General features: G+C 42.3%; 1 protein-coding gene and 1 long non-coding RNA gene across 8 annotated transcripts in view; one reads left to right on the top strand and one right to left on the bottom strand.

Moving 5' to 3' along the window:
* Nucleotides 1-9,459, bottom strand: part of SH3RF2 (SH3 domain containing ring finger 2) — a 144,814-nt gene extending 135,355 nt beyond the window's left edge. For 3 of the 7 annotated variants that reach the window (XM_063665246.1, XM_063665244.1, XM_063665247.1), the window contains exons 1-2: nucleotides 9,313-9,459; nucleotides 7,680-8,166 (exon numbers count right to left, since the gene is read on the bottom strand). In XM_063665246.1, the coding sequence (XP_063521316.1) occupies nucleotides 7,680-8,057 (378 nt within the window). In that variant the 5' untranslated portion in view covers nucleotides 8,058-8,166; nucleotides 9,313-9,459. The remainder of the gene's footprint in view (nucleotides 1-7,679; nucleotides 8,167-9,312) is intronic. The other 4 variants (XM_054489507.2, XM_063665243.1, XM_063665245.1 and 1 more) reach the window with 2 other exon arrangements.
* On the top strand, nucleotides 8,918-16,333 carry LOC129037417 (uncharacterized). Its single transcript, XR_008502796.1, has 3 exons — nucleotides 8,918-8,987; nucleotides 14,340-14,426; nucleotides 16,284-16,333. It is a non-coding gene; the product is annotated as an uncharacterized LOC129037417 (long non-coding RNA).
* Nucleotides 16,334-16,582: the final 249 nt, after the last annotated feature.

The following is a 16,582-nucleotide window of genomic DNA, read 5'->3' as shown; positions in this document are numbered from 1 at the left end:
ACCCAGTAAGCTCGGTCACCTGCTTGGAGTAGAGATAACTTCTTGTTTAGCTACACTGAATCCAAGAAGTTGCTTAGATACAGCTGATAGTCCTCACAATGGCAGGCAACGAGTCTGGCATGAGGGCTCCTGGAGAGACTTTATTACGGAGAATGCTTGACATGCGTCTTCCTGGTGGTATCTAGTCACCCTGATAGGAAGGCAAGTATCTAGTCACTCTGCCTCTCCTCTGTTTCCTTCCCTTCTCTTTCAGCTTCAATTCTCATTCAAGATATTCCTGCCCTATCCTGCCTTTTCTAGGTCCACATGCCCAGAACAGACCCTGCCTTTTCTTCCCTTGACCATACACCTCCTGACTTTTAAAACATCTTTTTGTTTTTCTAGGAAGTTTCTTTTTATCAATCGAGCTTCATTTTGTTCAAACTGAATTGCCTCGTCACCTGATATTTTCATAAACCATCATTTCTTGAGTCTAAGAATTGTCTTAATCAAGTTTATTGGGTTATAATTTACATACAAAAATGTACCCAGTTTAAGTGTTTACTTTGATGTTTTGGTAAAACTATATACCATTGCATAAAAAATTTTCGTTATCCAAAAAATCACTATAGTTTATGGTTTTGTCTTTTCTACAATTTTACATAAGTGGAATAAGACAGTATGTACTCTTTGGTAAGACACTTCTTTTTTCACATCTTAACATTTCTAAAATTGGATGCATCCTACAGTGAGCATGTAACATAGTAGTGTTTCTCTTTCCCTCTAAGAACTATAACTAAATAGACAATACATCTTATAATGAATACCTTAAAATCAATATCAATATCCCTAATTTTGATACATGTATGTCTATATATGTATGTTCGTATACGTGTATACTGACTAGTTGGTTTAACAATTAGTCTTGACTGGTTTCTGCACTGAGGAGGTGAGAATCTTTGCTTTGCTGTGTAGGTTACCATAGTGCCTATAGCTGAAAACTGGTAGGAACTAAATAAATACTGCAGAGGGTGGCAATAGTGAGTTTCCAACAGTTTCCTAAAAATATCTTTTGCATTATGACTGAGCATGTGAACTCTGAGACAGCATTTCTCAAATTTTGTTCCATGGACAATTAATATTATTAAGAGGCTAATACAATAAAAGGGAGAAGAAAGGGGTGTCAGTGCCATAGAAATTTGGGAAATGTTTCTTATTAAGCTCTCACTTAGAAATTTACAATTCATTAGCATGCTAAAACTTGCAAAAAGTCCTGCAGCAAAGGGAAAATGTTTAGTTTTACTTTAATCTCAGGTTTGTTTGACCCTGGCACTTTGTGGCACACCCATTACAGAATTCACCATGTGAAAGGCTGGTCTAAAGTACAAGCATGAATAAATAGAAGGAGAAAGAAAGGGAGAGTCAGGTGTGGTGTGTGCCTGTAGTTGTAGCTGCTCAGGAAGCTGAGGCAGGAGGATTGCTTGAGCCCAGGAGTTCGAGGCTGCAGCAAGCTATAATTGGGCCACTGCACTGCACTGCACTGTGACAGAATGAGACCCTGTCTCTAAAGCATAATTTGTTTGCTAAATGGCGAGTTAATGGGTGCAGCACACCAGCATGACACATGTATACATATGTAACTAACCTGCACATTGTGCACATGTACCCTAAAACTTAAAGTATAATAATAATAATAAAAAAGAATAAAAAAAAAAGGGAAAAGAAATTGAGTAAAGTTGTCCAGGTTGAGTATCCCTTGGGACCAGAAGAGTTTCAGATTTCAGATTTTTTTTTGGATTTTGGAATATTTGCAGAATACATACTAGTTGAGCACCCCAAAGTGAAAAATCTAAAATCTGAAATTCAAAATGCTTTGATGAACACTTCCTTTGAGCCTCATGTCAGCACTCAAAAAGTGTTGGATTTTGGATGTCAGATTTTCAAATTAGGGCTGCACAACCTATATCTGAGCTGGTCCCAGCTAAGCCAAAGTGATGTAATGGTGCCGGCAATGGGCCAGATGAGGATGCTCTTCAAGAGTCAAGGGCTGAATAGGCAGTTTTCTTCTCTCCTGAGTCTTTTTATAGTATGAACGGACAGGTGGGCAGGCAACTTTTCCTAAGGGGAAATGAAACAACACAAAAATATATATTGGCTGATCCCTTAGGTAACATGTCCCTAATGCACATGGCAGATAATTGAGGTTGAGTAAGAAAAACCTTATGCCCCACCCATTGCCCCAGAGCTTAGGCCATCCTGTGGGGAGTGAGTTGTTTATTGGGTTTGTCCACTGCTTGGCCAGACACCTGTAACTGATAAAACAAAAACGAAAACAAAAAACTGAAGTAGGTAATGGAATGGCTGTCTACAACAGGGAGGAGCCCACTGCAGGGATTACCTTGATCACTTAAGTGATAGTGAAGTTTTTCTCAGAAATAGCATTGATCCGATACACACAGTAATGAAAGGAAATCAGAGTGGGTCAGGTGAATATCAGGCAGAGACTAAAAGAAATGTGCAAGAACTCACTTTCCTTCCTTAAAATATTGTCATACAGTAAAATCGACATTTTTCTCTTGGCATTTATTTCTATAAATTTTAACACATACATCGTTTCATTTAATTACTACCACAATCAGGATATGTAACAGTTCTATCACCTCATTCTGCCCCTTTTTGCTCACATCCTCCCCCAATCCATTACCCCTGGCAACCACTGACCTATTTCTCATCACTGCAGTTTTGTCTTTTTGAGAACTCCCTTTCCTTTTGCAGTACTCTTTGGTTCTTTTTTTTTTTTTTTTAATGGGGATCCCTGCATGTTTCTGTGTGTGTGCAAAGAACTCTAGTGCCAGTTGACTTTCTCTTCTGTTGTTACTCTTTTGTTATTTACTGTTGCTAATGTTTATTAGCTTCTGTTATATGCCAGGCACTTGTGCTAAGCTCTTTATATATATTACCTCATTTTAATCTCACAATAGCTGTATGATATATGTATGTCTTTATTATTTCCATTATACAAATCTAGAAACTGAGGATCAGACAGGTTAAGTGACTTGCCTAAGGCCTCACAGCTAACAAACAATTGAATCCTGGCACAAATACAGCCCACTTCACCATAAATCCTTAAATGCTACAGTAAGCAATAAAAGGGAGGAGACTAACTAGAAAAGAGGTACACTGAGAGAGATTGAAAGCAGTGCCATTGTGGGGCCATGTGGTGATTAAAAACGTTTGTAAATGTGTGTGAAGCTGGAGAACCATCTGGGTCTCTTGACTTCTCAACCTTAGCCCCTACCTTTATGTCTTCCTCCACCTGCTACATATGGTCCTTGCTGTCCCAGATGGCACTTATCTGCTGTTTTCAGGGGCCTGGGATGATTTTAATCCCCTTGCAAATTTAGCAAAAACCCCACTGTCCATATCACAGCTCTGTTACAGGACACAACCTCTGAGACTCAGGAAAGGGGCTGGCCCACCTTCTGGTTTCTAACCAACCTCATTCCCTGATGTGCTTTCTGACCTCATTTTTTTCCCCCATCAGTTGCTTGCAACACCAGCTGAAAAGTTTCTAGGACAAAGCCACCTGGTCCGTGTGCTGGAGGTGGCAGGTGTGTTCTTGCTGATAAGGGGCAAGTAAAACAGAAATGTGTGTGATTGGCATGATGCTAGCAATGTAGGGAGAAAGTCCATCTCTACAGAACCCATGGCAACATTTGCGTTGGGGAATAGTGTGAGAAGGAGGAAAAAATGAAAGATAGAAATGTTAATGAAGAATTGATGATGCGGAGGAAGTAGACCAGGTTCTTGCCCTGTGTATGGTTTTCCTTTGAAGGTGCCGTTTGGGGAAAGTGAAGTTAGTTAGGGAGTTTTCTCCTAGAATGGATCATAGCGCCTTAAGCGTTCTGGAAGTGAGCTGAGAAGCCAGCACATGCTGGGAAGAATCACACATCTGAATCATGGCCACGGATCATGTGGAGGCAAACAAAACAATGTAAAAATCAGGGTACCAAGGACCGTCTCTGGATGGCACTTGCTTAATAAGGGCCTGAAAGGGTGTGTGTAATTTAGAAAGTATTGAGTCACTTCAACAACAATCACAGCTAACATTTACTGAGCACTTAATATGAGCCGGTCTCTGTGCTAAGAGCTAAGTGACATGAATCATCTCACTTATTTCTCACAGCAACCCTCTGAGGTAGGTACTACCATTATCTCCAATTTACAGATGGGGAATTGGAGGACCTGAGGTTTAAGTGACTCACCCAAAGTGCACAACTGTTGAGGGGCAGAGTCAGGATTTGAATTTGGGTATTTCTCAAACCCAAGTCCATAGATTCATAACTTCTCTGCTTTACCACCTATCCTAAATCAGAAATATTACTAAAGTGTAACAGAACGAGGAAGAAGAGAGATAGCTATTCAGGAACCTATGATCCTTTTGAAGGCTTGCCAAGTTCCTTTGCTTTAACTGTATTAGGGAAGGAATAAGAAGAACCAGTGGAATTTGCACCACCAGGGCCTCTTCCTGGAGGAGTCTGGTGATCTTGCCTGTTGGTTTGAAATAATTGCACACTGTAGAAACCTACAGCTGTTTCTCAAGTTTTCTTTTTACATAATCACCTAGGGAGGGTTTTAGACATGTAGGCACAATAGGCAATTTTTTTCTCTCTATGGGCTGGCACCATGAGGTGTGACTATTGGTTCCACCCTAGAACACTGGTTGGCACAGGATGCATCAGGCCTCTTTGAGCCAACAAAAAGAGCTTGATGAGCTTGTTTTTTAGATGAGTCTAGGTGAGCAGAACAGACTTTGGGCTTCAAAAGCTCATGGACAGAAAGTTAAACGAACTCTTTCAGGGTGCCAGGTTATTGGCAAGTCCTTTGAAAGAGGTGTTTTACAAAATGGTGCCCTGTGACAACAGGTTATTTATGCTCTCTGAGGGGAGTCTGAGTACTTTATACTTAGTATTATCCTGGCCTGAGCTCATCATAGAATCAAGTTCAATAATAATATGTATTACACTCTCCTGCAAGGGCTGTAACTCCTTCTATGTTTTGTAGCATGCCTCATGTGTGGCAGGGCACAATAAACAGTAAATAATAATGTTCACTGTGGTAATGATCTTCCAAATGTCTTTCATCTAAGGCTCTCAAAGTGTTTTGGAGATACTAATTATTTAAGCCTCACAGTAGCTGTCTGTTTTTACAAAAGACATCTTCCCATTTTACAGAATTTTAAATTGAGACCCAGCAAACGTAAGTGGCTTGCCCAAAGTCATACAGCATGTCTAAATGAATCTTAATGATGATGTTTTGCATTTACATAGCAGATGTTTTCTAAGGCAGTAAGACTATGTTGCAAAGATAATTTTCATGCTATCCTGGAGGAAGGTGGGTAGCAAGTAGCTTTTGACTAGATTGGCTGAACTGTGGCAGAGAGGGCAAGGAACTCAGAAGGATTTGACTGAGGATGTAAGTCCATTCCTCTGACTCTCTGAACAGACTGTGGCATCCAGACAACCCTCAGTTCTCTTAACTGTGGGATGCATGGTTGCTTTCACAGTTGCAAAAAAGATAGGTAATATTTTTGGGAGCAGAGGCACGTTGCAGAACAGCAGCCATATTGACATCCAGAAATAGGTTTGTTCATATCCCCATTGAGGAAGGCAAAAGGGATGAGAGGAGTCACTTCAAGAAAGGATAGTTAGGACATAAAGGAATTGGGAAGTGGGGGTGCCAGCTCTGCTGTCTTGCAGAGCATCTTTCTAGCCCAGGTCCTGCCTGAACACAGGAGCCCTTGAGTTTCAGCCTCATGACAGGACTTGGTCCAGAGCAGCTTGGAGGGTGGGCACAGACGATAGTCTGATGTTATAAGTCCCTGCCAAAGAATGACCCAGAGAGACCCAGTATCTTAATGGCTGTCTCTTATGTATAACCAGCTCTCACCTCAATTCCCTGTGCCAGAAGGGCCCTGGGAATCCTCTATAGTTCAAAAACTTGGTAGCTGTGGATCCATTCATCGCTCCCTGTCCTTTGCAACACAGCCACATTGAGAAAGATGTAAACCACAACAAAAATATTCCAAGCTGATAAGGGAACTGCCTCCTCCCAGTGTGACACCGTTTCCTGAGTGAGTGATGATACTCTGCTGAAAGGCTGTCAGACTTCTGCAAGGTGCGGAAGGGAAGAGGCTGATAGGTCTTAGGAATTCAAGGGGGATCTGCTGACCCAGAGATAGAGCTCTTTTCTCTACAAACAAGGCATGTTTGAGAACAATTTGCTTCCCCACCCCCACTCCGCCATTTCCAGACCTGTGGATTCTGATTGATGACTAGACCAGGGGTAGTGGAGGGACTTTAAAAGAGTTCCAAACCCTTTTCTGGAATGTGTTCACTTACAAGCACAATGGCAATAAAAAGCCTACAGTGAAGAAATCAAGAGTGTACAGTGAAAAAATGTCCTGCTTCTTCCCACCCTCATTGTTGAATGTTTACACATGCCCCATGGGTGGTTTAAAGATACAGTGAACCCAGGAAGTGGTAGCTCTTAGAAGGAAAATTTCGGAAAGTTGTTCCAAATGCATATCACAAGCCACTCCTCACTCCTGAGTAAGGAAGCAGTCCTGCAAGACCGTCCCACACGTTCTTCCTCTTCAGAGCAGGGAGATGTGGGACACTGCTGCCAGCATTTAGACTCTAACGCTTGCTCTAGGTAAGACTTCAAGGAATGCCGCTTTGATTTTCTAAGTATGCCAATGGCCCAAGCCATAGCTTTCCGTGTCCACATTGTTACACTGACTCCAGGGGTGACAGTGCAAATAATTCTGCTGGACTCACAAGGACCATGTCCTTCTTTCCAGATGTGCCCTTACACATTATCCCACAACAAGGCTCATAGCCAGGTCAGATGAAGTCCTCGGGGTGTGCTTTCAGCGCTGGACAGAGCGATTCCCATTATCCAAACATGAAAAGCATTAATTTCCTGTGAGGCTTAACTGGGTCTGTTTGGTTTTTTAATTGCAGCCCCTGCTGTGTATCTTCTCTGTATTTCATTCATTTTGCAAAATGAGACACATCTGCATAGCTCCTATACACAGCTGAAGTACTTCACAGCCCAGCCTTTGCTATCAATCAGTCCACCCACATAGATGCTTCCCTCCTGCACTATCTCCCGCGTCAAGTATCTTGATAGCTTGGAACAGATTATGAATGAGTATTGCCATAATAGCACTTTATGACTAGGGGTGGGAAGATGGATTTGGGTAAAATTCAAACAAAACCTGACATTTGGAAATTTCTGAAAGATCTCAAAAGCAACAAGCAGTTGGATTTGTTTTCTCTCTTTTGTTTTTCCCCACCCTCCGTGCATTTCCCAGGCACTAGTTTGGCCTCAGAACAGCAGAAGTGAAACACCAAAAATATAATCTAAAAGGCTTTCCTTGTTCTACTACTTTCTGGACAAGAGGAAAGGAGAACCTAGGAAGCTTTAATAGTTCTAAAGAGAATTCTTAGATGGATTAGATAGGCTCAGGCTTTCATCGTATTTGAGTAAAATGATCACTGCCCACAGAAACGTGTCACTGGGAAATCACCAGCAGCACTCTGGAATGTAACTAAAAGAAGATAATCTCTAGCTCCTTGTATACACAAATCCAACCTCTATGTGGACATGATATTAACAAATAAGATCTCTCTTACCCCATCCATGTGGATTCTGATATTAGGCACTAGCCGGAAAGGACTGGCCTGCAGACGTCTGGGGTTGGTCCTGCTTTTCCTGCCATCCTGCAAGGTCATCGTGCCAGGCCTGCGGAAGGAGCCCCCTCTCCCGGAGCTCTGCCCTGAGCGCACTCCATCCAGAAGGCGCACGAGCAGCAGGTTGGCCGGCAGCGCCTCAATGTTGGAAAACACAGGCGTCCTGCATTCGGGGCACCGCAGCTCTTTGTGGGCCTTGAAAACCCTCTGTAGACATGGTTTGCAGAAGGTGTGCTGGCAAGGGAGGACTTTGGCTGTGACATCGAGCTTTTCAAAGCACACAGGGCACTCCAGAAGATCAAGTAACGTCAAATCATCCATTTTATTTCAAAACTCCAGTTCCCACCTGGAGGAGCAGCGTCCACATGGTAGGGTCAGTTGAGCCACGGGGGCAGAGCTGGTCTCTTGAGAAAGTCAGAATTCTTGCCTGCTTGAAGGAGGGAGAGGAGAGAAAAAAAATGTGACTTCTCCGAGAGGTATATCCCACCTACATTGAGGCAGTGTCTCATAAGGCAGTTTGCAAGTACTTTGTTCCGGCACCCAAGTTTCAAATGACTCATTCTGATTCAATGCTAGCAGGTATAAGACTCAACTCGTGCTTGCTGTGAGGATCAGAGGGAACATTCAGCACAAGACTGACTGCTCATTGCCTATGTGGACAGGAGAGCAGGGAAATAAACTGGCCTGCTGAAGTGTCCCCCCAACCCCTCTACCAGCCAGGGCGGGAAGAGGTCCTTTACTCCCTGCCCGGGGAAAGCTCCTGGACAGTCTCAATTCTTAAAACAAAGCCCCCTCCGAACGCAATTTCTGTGAAGCTATCTCCTCCTCCTCCTTCCCCTAAATCTAAGTGTATCTATTATCTGCACCACATGCAGATTAGTTTAGGTAGGTAAGTTTATCTGAATCTCATGCAGATGTAGAATTATTTCCTTCACAATATACCTTCCCACATGATTCTAGCAATGTACAAGAAAAATTTCCACTAGAAACCCATTTCCAAAAATTGTTTTGCCTTAACCACAGGTCAGGGTGCTTGGAAGCTTTGTTTCTTTTCTTTTTTCATCTTTTTTTTTTTTTTTTTTCTCTCCTCATCCCTATTACCTTAGGCTCGGAGACAATATTCCTCCCACAAGGTAAAGTAGTGCAGCCTGTTTAGTTACTTTGACATTGTTCTCAATTTCAAATGAAGCAGATAGGAATTCTGGATTGTGGTCACAACCTGTAGAAACCGTACTGGGGCAGCATATACAGGTAGGGGTCGTGTGTGTGTGTGTGTGTGTGTGTGTGTGTGGTCTGAAAACAGTACTTGTTCCAGAAACAAGTTTCCTTTTGGATGTATGAAAAGAAACCTCCAGTTTAGAAAAGTCTGGAAGAAGTCAGCTGTCCCTCACAGGTGCCAGGGCTTCGGTAAGCACCGAGCCCAGAGGTTTGGCGAGAAGGCCAGTGGCCCCACTAGCGACTAGTAAGCAGGACAGACACGACGCGAGAATGAGCGATGGCGCCTTGCCTTTCTAAGCCTCCTCTCCAAAGATGTCAGCGCGGCGACGGGCTGGGGAGGCGTATGGGGGCCACTAACCTTGTGCGTGTAACTTCTGCTGAGTTCAGCTCAGCCCCCTCCTCCGCGCAGCAGGGGTGCGCTGCGCCCTCCAACCGGCTTCCTTTCCCCCAAGCGCCGCTGCTGCCACCGCTTTGAAAACTTTAACCACTCAGTCTTACTCATTTCAAGGGATCGCCTTACCCAGCCCTGTTAACGCTTTCACTGCCAGGCTGCTGCCTACTTACCACGCTTTTGTTGTTGCGGTTGTTAACTTTATGATCTTTCCTTCAGTTTACTGAATTGTTTCTGGGAAAAGATTGTAAGAGGTAAAATATAAGCCAGTCCCTAAGGCCAAGTATTTACAAAGTTCATATTTTCACCTTTCCCGTTTTCTGTAGTATCCAAGGAGTCAGAACCTGCTCCATTATAAACATACCAAAGTGACTGTGTTTATTTTAAACCTTCATAAGGATTTCCTGGGAAGGTCAAAAGTAAAAATGGTCAAGCTATGAAAACAAGGATAACCCAGACACCTAGAAAATATTGCTCTTTGAAAATCATAGTCAATCTCTGAATTTAGAGATAAGAGGGACTTTAATGATCTTTTTGCTCAATCTGTTTAAATTAAGAAACTAGTGTCACGTATATACACATACGTGAAAAATCAAAGCACAGAGAAGCTTTTTCAAAAAAGGAAAAGGAGTGGCCTCCAAACTCTCCTCCTGCATGTTATCCACTGTAGTCTTTTCATATCCTCAGATTATGCCTATATTTCTATTTTTTGATTTATCGATAATACATTTCATGTAAAATTACAAAGGTATCCGATTAAGTGAATAATAACAATCTTACTTAATGCCAGGGTAGTCCTTATCTGTGTCAACCATTGTTCTAAATACCTTACCTGTGTTAGCCCTTTAACCCTTTAACAACCCAAGGAGACACTAAATTATTCTTTACTTTCATTTTGCAGATGAGGGAACTTGAGACACAGAGAGGATAAATAACTCATCTCGGGAGTCACAGTTAGCAGAAGGCAAGTGGCCTGTGCTCTTAACCATGTCATGGAGTGATATAACTTTAAGAGGCTGGCCGGGCGCAGTGGCTCACGCCTGTAATCCCAACACTTTGGGAGGCCGACATGGGCAGATCACGAGGCCAGGAGATCGAGACCATCCTGGCCAACATGGTGAAACCCTGTTTCTACTAAAAATACAAAAATTAGCTGGGCGTGGTGGCGTGCGCCTGAAGTCCCAGCTACTCAGGAGGCTGAGGCAGGAGAATCGCTTGAACCCGGGAGACGGAGGCTGGAGTGAGCTGAGATCGTGCCACTGCACTCCAGCCAGGGTGACAAAAAAAAAAAAAAGAAAAAGAAAAAAAGAGGTGAAGAGTTGGTTCAAGGGAGCTAAGCCTCCTCTAAGAGGGCAAGAGGCCAAAAGATAATGGCCAAAACTGGCTACTCACTTTCTCTTACAGATGAGGCAGCTGTGCCCAGAAAGATCAACGTATTCTTTGAAGTTGTCCAGTGAGTTAGGGGCAGAATTGGGACTAGAAACTAGGTGTTTGAGGCCAGGCGCAGTGACTCACACCTGTAATCCCAGCACTTTGGAAGGCTGAGGTGTGGGTGGATTGCTTGAGGTCAGGAGTTTGAGACCAGGCTGGCCAACATGGTGAAGCCTGATCTCTACTAAAAATACAAAAATTAGCTGGGCGTGTTGGCTGGGAGTTCTCGGGAGGCTGAAGCACAAGAATTGCTTGAACCTGAGAGGTGGAGGCTGTAGTGAACCGAGATTGTGCCATTGCACTCCAGCCTGGGTGACTAAGACTCTGTCTCAAAAAAAAAAAAAAAAACAAAAACAAAAAACTGGGTGTTCTTTTTAAAATTATTGTTATTACTATATCTTCTCTCTAGATGTAAGGATGACAATTATTTATTATGCAGAGAGTGTTCAGATACAGCTCAATGGGAAAATCTTAAGAGGAGACCAGGAGGTCTGAAAACATTGTTTACATATTTTTCCACGTTCTTTCATGTTAGTTCCAAAACATCAAACATGCATGCAGCCCAGAACTTTAGGATGGAGCAGGTGGTTATCTATTTTCTGAGCACTGAGGCCTAATTTTGATGTAGGTCAATTTCAGAGACCACTTTCGACTATCACTTTTTTAACGTCACTTTTGAGCTTTGATAACATCACATCTCATTCTGCTTGCCTGTCTCCTTCTATTAATTCCTACTCTTGAGTCTGTGCCACTAAGGAAGCTCCTTGCGATTTACTGTCCTCTTACTCTGTTTCCCACTTAGTAAAGCTGAGTCAGTTTCCTTTGTTCCCTGCAGTGGTCTCACTCCTTAAAAAGGGCCACTTCTATGCTGGAACTCCTGTTGCAGAGATTGGCGAAATTTTTCATTATTCCTTCTCTTGTTCTTAAACACACTCTATCTCCTTTACATCCTCATATCTGCACCTATATGCACATGCATGCATACACTTGTGTAAGGGTGCACACACACATAGTCTTAATAATAGTAACACCTATGGAGCACTTACTGTATGCCACTGCCAATGCTAAGATTTTAAACATATTATCTCATTGAATTCTCCCAACCACCCCATAAGATACTGTAACTTTCCCAGGGTTACAAACCTTGTGATCTGAACTCAGGTTGGTCTAATCCCGGGGCCTGTGTTTCTTTTCATTTTATAAAGTCATGTACATATCATAAGTACACCCATATATCTTTACTATTTAAATCTGCACATGTTTACACATATGCCCATATTGTACACACCAGCTGATCTCAGAGCCAACCCAAGACAAAATATTGAGGTCAGAAAAGGAGATTGGACCCCTCTGGGTTGTAGTCTACCCATCTTATGGCCCCTCCACACCCCTGTATGGTCAGTGGTCTTAAAAGCTTCGAACCCTCCCATCCCTGAGAAAATGCAGTCAAACCAGCTCAGTCCCAGGAAGGCAGACTAGATCCAGTGGGTTACTCTTGTAGCAAATCTGGCAATTGAAAATCCAGACAATTAGAATCGTGATGGTAGAATTTTATGTTCTAATGGAGGACAGAGAAAAGGTACACCGAAGCGAGGGGTGGTCTTTCAGCACCTCTCAAACGACGCCCTGTAGGTGGTCCCCAACACCACCCACATGAGGTTAATTTTGAAGAGAAAATTTCTTTTGAAACTTGTAAAGAAGGGCGAGAGTTTTAAATGGGGATTTGTTCTGGCTTACCCAAATACTACCTTGGCATCAAATCAGATGAACATGTAGTCTTTAAAAACAAACAAAGAGGTAAACTATACATACCTCTTCAGACTCCAGGCCACCTCCCTTCTCCTGCTGTTCCCACCCCACCAACACTCCTGTTTCTATCTGTATAGTTATGGGGTGATGATTGGCTGCATTCTTTTAAAAAATCTATATGATATATCTGACCTTCTGCTGTGCATATTTATGAGTACATTTAGATTTATGTATGTAAAACACACAAACAAGCAAATCTGGTCATATTGTTTCCCTAGTCAAAACTCTTCAGTAGGTTTCCATGACCTTAGGGTAAAATCAAATCCTTCTTCCGAACTGTCAGGCCTTGCGTGATCTGGCTCATGCCCACCTCTCCTGCTTCAACTTGTACCCCCATCACCCCATCACTCAGCACACTCTTGACCCACTGGATTTCTCTTCACTCTTAGGATAGTGTTTTTGTCATCAAGTATTTGTTCATGCTCTTCTTTCTGTCTTCAACACACCCTCTTCCCCTTCCTCTCTTCCTAGTTACTCTCTTCCTCCCTGCTTTGCTTTTTTAATGCCCTTCTCTGCAAATTTGAGCTTTAAAAAATGTCAATTCCTCCAGGAAGCCTTCTTTGATTTTCATGAGTAGAAAGATTGTCATCCTACCTTCTCCTTTATAACAGCTATCACAACTGTAACTCAGTAATTATTTTATAATGATTTATTTAATGCCCAACTCCCCCAAATAGACTGTAAGCTCCAAGATAGGAAGGACCTTATGTGTCTTGTTGCTCTTCTGTTCCCCTGTATCTAACACAGTGGCTGGCATGTGGTTGATACTCACTAAATGTTGAATGGGTTTATTGATGACTAAATGAATGAATGATGTTCTTAAAAATTTGTGTTTGGGCAGGTGTACCCCAAATGGTTGATAATGGTTTTATATTAGACCCCTCTTGAGTGTCACTTTGAACGTTCTCAACCACACCTCTTATTTAAGCTAAGAAGTTTTCCCAGATTCAGCCCACATGCAGAGATTCTACTTGGCAGTGTCTATCCTCAAGATCCAGCCACGTACTTCTTGCCTCCTGCCTTGGAGCTTCTCTGATGTTGCAGCATGGGACACACATGAGAAATTGCTTCACACACACATGTGCATGATCCAAAATTGTGGACTCTCTTTGACTAATGGAAAGTCTGTAGATACATTTTCCCCTTTTATCCTCTGAGCAGGCAGTCCTGAGATGTCCTAAAGTTCTTCAGAAGGTCTCGTGGGATGAGTACCATTCATCCACAGGGGGCTAACACAATAATGCATCTTTGTGCTAGCTTTCTCTCATTCCATTTCACTCCCCTATCCTAACTCCTGCTCCCAAATAAATCACTTTCAAGGAAGCAAGCCTTTGTCTCAGGCTAAGACGGTTTCTTTCCAATTACAAATTAAATCACAAACAAGTGTGCAGATAAGTTTTGTCAATCAAATTTACTTATTGGAATTAGGATTTTAGAGGTGTACTATTTTCATTTGACTGGCTCTTAGCCACTTGGTCACAGGCTGTCTGCCATAAAGTTACTCATTTGTAAAGCACTCCTTAAATCCGTCAAAGGAGTTGAGGTATTTGGAAATCTAAAGTTTTAGAGCTGCAGGGTCATGAAATCTCTCTTGACCATCACTGGACCCTTGTTGCTAAAGGCCACGTTTTGTACATCTTTGCTCTCTTCGCTTAGTACCTAGTATAAATCTAGATATGTTTTAAATATTTAAATAGACCTATGTTATCTGTTTCTGTGATGTTGACCTTGCTCATATGATTTGATTTTTCTAGTGATACTGAGAAATCTTTGGGACAATTCAAGAGGAGGCGTGACTGGAGGACAACAGTGGAAATGTGAAGAAAATCAGACTGACAGGGGTTGAGTGGCTATTAAATACTCTGTCTTTCTTTAAAGGATACAGACCCGGGATGAAGTCAGATGTGAGATTTCCTCTCCAATCGAGGGGATGTTTGCAGTTGAGGAGTGTACTTTAAAATATTCTCATGCAATCACCAGGCCCACAGTAAAGTGACCCAGACTCCTGCCCAGGACAAAGAGGCATCATAAATTTTCTGGAGATGACTTATGGTTCTTAAATTTAACAGGAAACAGTTTGAACCAGCAGTCAAGAGCGTGGTTTTGGGCCAGGTGTGGTGGCTCATGCCTGTAATTCCAGGGCTTTGGGAGGCTGACGTGGGCGGATGGCTTGAGTTCAGGAGTTCAAGACCAGTCTGGGCAACATGGCAAAATCCTGTCTCTACAAAAAATACAAAAATTAACTGGCTGTGGTGGCACATGCCTATAGTCCCAGCTACTAGCGAGGCTGAGGTGGGAGGATCACTTGAGCCCAGGGGTTTGAGGCTGCAGTGAACTGAGATCGCACCACTGCACTCCAGCCTGGGTGACAAAGTGAGACCCTGTCTAAAACAAAACAAAACAGACAAAAAGCCCCATGGTTTTGGCATCTAACAGACCTGGTTTGAATCCCAGCTCTGCCAGTTGCTAGACAGATAGATAGATCACTTAGGCAAATTACTCTATTCCTCTGTTCCTTGGATTCCTCATGGATAAAGTGAGGACGCTAGTAGCACCTACTTCACTGAGATGTTCTGAAGAGTCATTTGAGATGATGTATATAATAGTGCTTAATAGATGTAGGCTTCTTATCTTCTTCCTTCTTTTTCTGTAAGCAGATCTCATAAAAGAACCAGATGCCAGATGGTTCTCATTCTAACGCAAACTAATCCAAAGAAAAACATGCTAGGCCATGTGATTGCTCAGTTCTTTGTTGATCAAAATGCTGTCACACAATGTATCCCTAACCTCCATCATTTGCATTTTATCTTTATGCCTTTTGCCATAAGCATGTACTTTTTAAAAATATCAAATCATTTTTTAATTGAAATAATTTATTTTAAAAGGAAATTTAAAAAATACTACTATAAATGGGAAGCCAGTTTCATTTGCTGCGATTTGAAGGTGAAAGTAAATGCACATTTGATTAAAATAATAAAATATCATTGAATCCCAGTTAAATGCTATTGCCTGCCTAGAGCGGAACTTGAGACCTGAGCAATTTGTGTTAAAAAGAGAGTAGTGGCTCATGCTTATAATCGTAGCACTTTGGGAGGCCAAGGTGGGCGAATCACTTGAGGCCGGGAGTTTCAGACCAGCCTGGGCAACGTGGCGAAACCTCGTCTCTACTAAAAATACAAAGGTTAGCTGGGTGTGGTGGCATACGCCTGTAATCCCAGCTACTTGGGAGGCTGAGGCAGGAGAATCAGTTGAATCCGGCAGGCAGAGGCTGCAGCGAGCCGAGATTGCACCACTGCACTCCAGCCTGGGTGGCAAAGCGAGACTCTGTCTCAAAAAAAAAATTGTTTTTAAATAATAAATAAATAAATGAAGACTAGCCCAAAATGGAGGCTTTCTCCTTGGTGTTATCAGAAAAGTAAAGGAAAAATGAAAAGAGAATAACCTTCTCCTAGTGTGATTCAGTGTTACTCCTCTTGGGTTAGGGTACCCCAGGCTATAGGAGACTCTGATCTAGTGTATCATAAAGAAACTGAAGGGATTGTGAAGAACCAAAAGACAGAAATCTCCCCATTTCTGTGCCATAAATGGGGGTTTACCCACTCTACATCTGGTGAGAGATTCTTAAGTGCATTTATTCCTCTTGTTTGTCAATAAAAAAGAATAGTCTACCAAGCATGTTTGTATTCTTTCCTCTACAGATTAGAAGGAAGTTCTAAAGGCAGATTTGTGAAAGGAGAAAGTAGGAAAGTAAGTAAGAATGCATCTTTCCATTCTATTATTATTAGAAAATAATTCTGCTGGTAAAATCCAAGTAATTGGATTTTAACTGTAAAACTGTAACTGTAGTCTAGTTAATTGTATTGTGCCAATGCCAGTTTCCTGGTTTTTACAGTCTATTATGGTTATATGAAAAGTTATCATTGGGGGAAGTTGTGTGACGGGCACAAGGGACTTCTCTGTACCATTTTTGCAATGTCTTATGAGTTTGTAATTATTT

The sequence above is a fragment of the Pongo pygmaeus genome, chromosome 4, assembly GCF_028885625.2.
Source record: "Pongo pygmaeus isolate AG05252 chromosome 4, NHGRI_mPonPyg2-v2.0_pri, whole genome shotgun sequence".
In the NCBI taxonomy this organism is placed as follows: Eukaryota; Metazoa; Chordata; class Mammalia; order Primates; family Hominidae; genus Pongo; species Pongo pygmaeus.
Note: the sequence above shows the minus strand (reverse complement) of the source record. Positions and strands in the feature narration are given on the sequence as shown.